The sequence below is a fragment of the Nanorana parkeri genome, unplaced genomic scaffold (genome assembly GCF_000935625.1).
Source record: "Nanorana parkeri isolate BGI_ZX_2015 unplaced genomic scaffold, ASM93562v1 scaffold130, whole genome shotgun sequence".
NCBI lineage: Eukaryota > Metazoa > Chordata > Amphibia > Anura > Dicroglossidae > Nanorana > Nanorana parkeri.
Window position 1 is genome coordinate 1329346 of NW_017306398.1, and position 7952 is coordinate 1337297.

General features: G+C 45.1%; 1 protein-coding gene across 1 annotated transcript in view; it reads right to left on the minus strand.

The window, feature by feature from the left end:
• The window catches only part of CLCN1 (chloride voltage-gated channel 1), a 72422-nt gene that overhangs the window by 604 nt on the left and 63866 nt on the right, over positions 1–7952 (minus strand). Inside the window, exons 18-22 of the mRNA XM_018553805.1 lie at positions 6370–6442; positions 5300–5388; positions 4826–4861; positions 2131–2235; positions 101–187 (exon numbers count right to left, since the gene is read on the minus strand). Of these exons, the coding sequence (XP_018409307.1) occupies positions 101–187; positions 2131–2235; positions 4826–4861; positions 5300–5388; positions 6370–6442 (390 nt within the window). The remainder of the gene's footprint in view (positions 1–100; positions 188–2130; positions 2236–4825; positions 4862–5299; positions 5389–6369; positions 6443–7952) is intronic.

Here is a 7952-nt window from a genome sequence, read left to right on the forward strand (position 1 = left end):
ACAATGATGTGATATAAATTTTTCTTCTTAGTTTCCTGCGGTGGATTCCTTATTTAATTATAATTAATTTTCATGGTCAATTACGGAAACCTTTACCTACCTCCTTTAGAGCGATGACTCCCCTGAGCTTCCCTCCACTGGTGATATAAGCCTGGCTGAGGCCGAGCAGTGAAAACAGTGTATGGGTCTACAAGGAGGAAAGGACGTGGATGAGACCTCAAGGAGCACTCTTCACATACAGAAAACACAGCTGCATAGTTCGGTATTCACATGTCTCATTCTCACAAATGCCCAAAATTAGGGGATTAAGCCTCATTTCAGGACAGTGGGTGGAGTCATGCAAATCATTCCTCTAGGCCCCATCAGCCCGATGATCATCCAGAACCACTGGTCTATGATGCAAATACAGCTTAATGTTATAGAGTCACGAAGCCCAAACTGCATACAGCTGCTTCAGGAGTTTTGGCCTTCATCAGTATCGCTTGTTGGCCTTTTGTCAAAGATCAAGCGTAGTATCCGTTCTTATCAGTGTTCAGGAGGGGAAATGTGCCGCTATTCCAGCCTTATGGTAAGAATGGCTGGCTGAAGAGTACCCTGTCTGAGCTGATGAGGGTCATAAAGGGTCCTGGCCGGGGTTAAGGAAACTGAATTGAATGTCCACTCATTTGAGAGTGGGGGTCGGTATTTCTCTGGTGTCCAGGATCTGGCAGGGCCCAGTGCCTCCTGATTCGAATAGGTCTACACAGTCTGGTCACGGGCTGGGAAGGCAGAGAGCACCCTCTGGGAGTGGTGCCCTGGGGATGCCTAAGCAGCACTATGGGTTTGGGACCCCACTGTGTGGCACATTGGCCACGAAACCACTAAAAAAAATTCTGCACATTGCCTCTTGGGACATTTTTTATACCGTGGACCACAAGGCCTTTTCATTGTCTAGCACTTTTGCACTTATTTATTTTCTTCACTTGTTTTCACTTTTTATATGTGTGTCCTTTTCACTCCACGTGGATGGAGGGTGTGGGTCTTTGGGTCTACCCTGAAGTTTAGGGCGAGGATGTACGGCCATTAGGTTCCTTCCTCCCTTAAACCAGTGGTCTCTCTTTGGGAGAACCTCCAACCTAGTACTCGGTGGTTGGCTTCCACTGGCCATGGGGAATGGGACCGCCTGGTTTTGGCCCTGTCAGGAGTCTTGCTCTCTGGGGTCAGAGAAGGGCCCTATCTCTTCGGGAGATGGACCATTGTCACACCCTAGTGCACTTTTCTGTGTGTGTTCACATGCACTTTTTTGTTCACTGTGGTGTTTAGTTTTTGGACGCCCACTGCGGGATTTAAAAAAATATATGTTTGGGTGCATTTAAAGACAGGCCCGGCCTTTTTTAGAAGCAGTCTGCCATCTTGGCCAGAACCAGCTCCCATGGAAGTCTATGTCACATTTTCGCAGGTCTTACTGTAACAAAAGCCGTTCTAACACAGAGGTGTCAAATATGCTTAATGGTGTCGATGGGCCTATCAAATGCTTGGTGGCCAACCACCACTGTTAAAAGCAACCAGTCAAACAGTGAAGTGCAGTGTTGGGAAACCATGGCTTCCACGAGGTAGGGCTTGATGACCAAACAGCCATTTGACTTTACTCTAACAGGGAAAAATAATTCCTTCCTGGTCCAAAAAGGCAATTGAATACTCTATGGATCAACATTCTACATCCATGTGTCTAATATGCTTAATGGTGTTGATGGGTCTATCAGTTGATTGGTGGCCAACCACAATTGTAGAAGGCAACCAGTCAAAAAGTGAAGTGCAGTGTAGGGAAACCATGGCTTCTACGAGGGAGGGCTTGATGACCAAACAGCCATTTGAAATTTCTCTAACAGGGAAAAATAATTCCTTCCTGGTCCACAAAGGCAATTGAATACTCGATGGATCAACATTCAACATGCTCAATGGTGTTGATAGGTCTATCAGTTGCTTGGTGGCCAACCACAATTGTAGGAGGCAACCAGTCAAACTGGTTAGAAAATACACAACTGCTACTGTTCACCCCCCGTAATAGGTGGCTCTGGCTGTATCTCTACAAATAAGATGGCCACCATCCTGTCTCTCCCAGAATCCCAGGTCAAGGGCTGTGTGACGCACCTTATGAAGGGAGGTCCTCTCCACCAGCTGGAACGGTGACGGGTCTATTAAACAGCTGTCAAAGGAGGCGATCTTCCCGAGCTCCTGCTGTTCCCAAACTGCAATCTAAAAAGATCGAATTTGTAATGTATCTGGTCAATGACAATCCTCTGATAGTTCCCATTTCCCATTCACTTAAAGGCAGCTACAGGGAATCTATAATATCTGTACATGTAAATGTTATCTGTTTGATGGAAATACAATAATAATAATCATTCTCACTAGGGATGAGCAGCGGGTTTTGGCAAACATGATTTTGCATCCGAAATGTTTCTTCCAATTTTTGTTGTAAAATTTCTTCAAAACCTTGCAGTACCCAAAGGCAAACTTAGAAAAAAATAAAAGCATTGGCATTTGAGGTCTTTAAAGGAGAACTATGAGGTGAATGAAAACCACTCCTCCTCATAGTTCGAGCCGACCTGTGACAATGAAACTGTCACACGTCGGCTCAATAGAACGGGAAGTGAGCGAACACATACCGTCGCTCGCTCACTTCTCAATCATGTCCCTGCAGAGAGCTGTAACTGTCACTCATGGCTCCCTGCAGGGATTCCCCCCTCCCTCCCCGTTCCTCCAACGCTGACTGGTGGAACGGATGGGGGAGGGGGCGGGTACAGCTGGCCCTGCCTCTAGATAGACAGAGAGAATAAACGTCAGTCAAAGTACCGCAGCGCTGAATACTGAAAAATGGCCTGGCCAGGAAGGGGGTCTAAACACCTGGTCTTGAAGTGGTTAAAGATTGCTGTGTGACCTTGCTTTATTGAGAAACAAAAGCCATGGGATTTGCAAACATGCAAATAGCTATTTTATCAACAAAACTGCTGACGAGCACCAAGGACATGGCTTATATTTATAAATAAAGCTTGCAACAATTGTAAAAAAAAATAAAATAACAAGATACATAGAAAAGGTAAAAAAAAAAAAACCTGGTTTATGTTATTTTGTTAAACCCCATTGTGCATGATTAGGAATAATTATAATGCCCAATATAATTAAAATATAAATATAACCAAAAACAAAAAAAAAACGTAAACTTGGTGTGCTTTCCCGGTTTTTTTTCTCATGCTTTTTTATGTATTGTGTTATTATTTGAGATTTTCTACACTGCAGAAAAAGGTGCTAAATGATCACTAAGAGAGATAATACATACGAACATATGAACATATTAATTTTTTTTTCCAATTTTTTACATTATTTAATGCTATATGTTAAAATACATTTTTACAGGGTTATTCACAGAAGGGTGAAGAGTTTGGAGAAGGCCGGAGAAGAGAACAATCTAGGACAACATAACTGAACTGGAAAGTGAGCTGAATTGCAGAATTTTTCCAGATCAGCTATTCTGGCCTAGATTGTTCACATCTCCGGCCTTCTCCAAACTCTTCACCGTTTTGTGAAGAACCCTGCAAAAAAAAAAAAAAACATAAAATAAGCAAAAAATAAAAAAAGTTAAAAAAAACACTGATCTATCTTGTGTAATGTCTCTATAAATGTATAAATTATACATTTATAGAGACATTATATAGAGAAATTACATTATAAGTTACTATTTTTGTTGATTTTTTTATGAAATTACATGAAAAAATTAAGAAAGGAAAAAAAAAAGAAAAGAAAGAAAAAAAATCACATAAAAAATAAGCAAAAAAAGAAAAAAGAGAACATTTAAGAAACTAACTTAAATAACATTAATGACGCCTTCCCTCGTGACTATGCATTTTGCCAAAAAAGGTAACATTTCATAGGAATATAGGACATTTTACCGAAATTTCAACAAATCTGAATCTATAATGCCTGCTTTAAAAAAAAATATACATATATTGTCTGTACATATAGTTTTCAATGATTTAGTACATGGCAGAAGACATATCCTCGCTTTCTTTCTTCTGTTCCTGTTATCTCAGTGCAGGTCTGTCTATGAGCAGGTTGCATATACTATGAGAGGAATCTATCAAAACTAGAGCAGGGGAAATCTGGAGCTGGGGCAGCCATCAGGAATTGTGGGGCCCCTTACACAGCTTTAGGCCTGCCCCCACCCCAGCGTCGGTCGGTGTCTCTCGCCCCCGCGCTCTCAGCATCGATGGTGTCTCTCAGGCTCACTCTTCCCCCCTCCTCTCAGTATCAGTCAGTGTCTCTCACTCCCCCCCCCTCTCAGTGTCGATGGTGTCTCTCAGGAGGACCATCGATCGGACGGTGTCTCATTTTACTAAGGAAAGGAAGAAGGAGGCAGCAGCTGTGCTCCACTCCAGCCTTGGTCTTCGGTGCTTCTGCCCAGGAATAAAAGCTCCGCCCCTGAACATAATCAGGAAGGTACCAATAGCACAGGGGGGCCCGGAAGCTAACTAATTCATCTGTCCATAATAATCTATAACAAAAATGCTTACTTGGAGCCTGGGCCCCCCTAGCCGCCTGGGCCCCTTACACCAGTACTGGCCGTACCCCCCTGATGGCAGCCCTGTCTGGAGCAGCTGTGCATGGCAACCAATCAGCTCCTCTCTTCAGTTTGTTCATTTAAGATTTGAAAATGAAAGAGAGAAGCTGATTGGTTGTCATGCACGGCTGCTCCAGATTTTGTATGCTCCAGTTTTGATAAATTCCCCCCTCTGTGTTTATTTGAGCAGTTATGTAGCAGGGAGCTGACGCTCTCGGGGTCTCTCACCTCCTCTGGTGTCATCGGGTCTTCAGGCTCAGATTCCTGTTAAATCCAAAAAAATTTGACTTTTATTCCAGTCCAGTACTTTTCACACCGTGTATTGGTGAATTTTGGTCAGATACACAAGCAATGCAAAAAAATAAATGATATAATGAGGCAGCCTGAGTCTGTTGCCTCGGGGGACGTCTCTTTGGGTCACGTGGGGGGTCATCAGGCAAAGCGGCATGGCCGCTCTGCTTCACAGTGTGTCTGCCACCCCCTTTCTAGCTAGAGCCTCCCGGGTTGCTAATAGCCGTGAAGGGAGATGTATAAGGACCATACACTTCTCCCCTGGGATGCTCTGGCCGGCGTCCGGATGCAGAGGCCACACCCCCCCCCCAACTTTATAGCGTGCACCAAAAGCAGGCTGCCCCTCTACAGGGTATATTGTATAGAGGGCTTCACTTCACTAAAGACCCCGGAGGTGATATTACTACATACCTGCGGTGCGTCTTGTACTTTGGCGTCCTCAGCACTAGAACGGCAGAAGACCCTCTGGAGGGAAGTGCGCAGTCTCTGACAGCAAGTGGCTGGGAAAAAAGAAGGACAAATGTCAGCTGAAGAAGCCACGCCTCCTGCATTCCGTCCGACCATCATGTCTGACACTTAGCCAGTGATTGCCATATTCAGCCGATTAGCTCTGCGGGCAGTAGGAGGCAGGAAGTGTCTAATTTCTCAGCAATGGCACTAGGTGCCACCTCTTGTTAAGGAAGGGGGACACACGCACGCGGCCATCCACATGATGTAAAAGAAAATGTGATTCATCAGACCAGGCCACCTTCTTCCATTGCTCCGTGGTCCAGTTCGGATGCTCACGTGGCCATTGTAGGTGCTTTTGGTGGTGGACACGGGTCAGCATGGGCACCCTGACAGGTCTATGGCTACACAGCCCCGTACACAACAAACTGCGATGCTCTGTGTGTTTAGACACCTTTCTATCAGAACCAGCATTACCTTTTTCAGCAATTTGATCTAATGCAGCTCTTCTATTGGATGGGACTACACGGGCCAACCTTCAAACCCCATGTGCATCAATCAGCCTTGGCCACCCATGACCCTGTCACTAGTTCACGGTTTTCCTTTCTTGGACCTCTGTTGGTCGCTCCTCACCACTGGGGACCGGGAACAGCCCACAAGAGCTGCAGTTTTCAAGCTGTTCTGACCCAGTCGTCTAGACATCACAATTTGGTCCTTGCCAAAGTCCCTCAAATCCTCACACTTGTCCATTATGTCTGCTTCCAATACATCAACTTCAGGAACAAAATGCTCACTGGCTGCACACTGACCCCTTTACCAGTTCCAGGTGCCATTGTAATATACTCCCCACCCCACTTCTAGGTGTCATTTTAATATATCCCCCCCACTTCCAGTTGCCATTGTAACCAGATAATCAATGTTATGGCTGCACTGACCCCTTTACCAGTTCCCATTACAAGGACAGCTTAATAACGCATTCTTTATATGATGACAACAAATAATAGAGTTTCACACAGAATGGATCCTGCCATTACCTGGCTGTGAAGGGTCACTGGTCGGTTCGCCAGAATTAGTTGGAGAAATGGGTCCGTTGCATTCTTCCATTGGCTGTAAAACAGACAAATAATGAGAGATGTTTCTCAGCTTCCAACCATAATCCCTTTCTGTTTACTAGAACCCCGCTGTGTTCCCGGGGGGAGGTAATCATCCCAACATCACAGTTACTATACGGAAGGCGAGTTCTCCTACAAAGGCTCAATAAATGAGAAATACAATTGTCACATTCTAGTTCCAAATAGGAAGGAGATTCTTCAATTGAGATGACAATCATTTTCTGCGGGTCGGGGAAATTTTTTTATCAGCACCTATGCCTTATATCAATGTCAATGTCAGTACACAGCTCAGCCATCGCTCTGAATGGTGCTAGTTCCCATCTGTGCAATACACAGCTCTGTCAGTTGACTTTCACTGAAACCAAGGCCAGCTCTGCATGAGATGCTCGCTGGGCTGTCTGTCATACAAACCGCCACTAGAGGGAGCACCTAGGAATCCTATGAATAGAATCATAAAAAAATACGACGCATCAAGTTTATAACGAATTAAAAATGAAAGGCGAACGTTAAAATAATAACTCAAAGTGCCCTTGCAGAATAAACAGTAGGAGTCCCTGTTATTTCTCAGCGCTGGGAAATTCTCCATTATCCTCCAAGGTCAGTGGTTACACAGCGGAGGTTTAGAGAGACAGCGGTGATACGTTGTTACATTGTTGGCTCATGTCAGATCTCTCCCATTTTCAATACAGGCCGCCACCGCCGCCGCCGCTCACTCATCCTGTTAATGTCACCCCCCGCTCCCCCTCCTGTCATAACTCATTTCCAATAACTGATTTTATTTATTCCTATCTGATAGCAGCAAAGCTGGACGCGCTCAGCGAGGGAGCGGAATATTTGATTCTCATTATTCGGTACACACGAGGGTAATGAAAGTCTTTTGTTACTCCGTCAGTTCTGCGTGCACAAAGCTTTAAAATAGAGGGGCAGACCCTACAGGGGCGTAATTAAAGTGACACTCCAGAAAAATTAGACGGCTCGGCTGTATTTATAGCGCGGATTTCATGAGTCAGTTATTCTCCGTAGGACTCTCGTCTGCGATTCTGAACACTCGGTGCTGACGTGAAAAGGAACAAGCAGACGTTCTGCACCTGCCAATGGCTCTCTTCATCCTCTGAAGCTATGCGGGAGATCAGAGCCGTTGCTAGCTCCTTTTACGCCCGAGGCAAGAATAGAAAATTGTGCCCCCCCCAACGGTCGTGTGCGGTATGTGACGTCATGCTCCCCGCCTCCAGGATAGCGGTGTGCATGCGCAGAATGCGCTGGTTACCAAATCCAAAATACCGTGTTTCCCCAAAAGTAAGACCTACTCCGAAAATAAGACCTAGCGCTATCTTCGGGGATTTCTGTAATATAAGACCTACCCCGAAAATAAGACCTAGTTCGGTGGCAGGTCTTATATTACAGAAATCCCTGAAGATAGCGCTAGGTCTTACCTTCGGGGTAGCTGCACATGTAACTAAATTTTACATGTGAAGACCGGCCGCAGCTCCCTCCCGCCCCCTCGC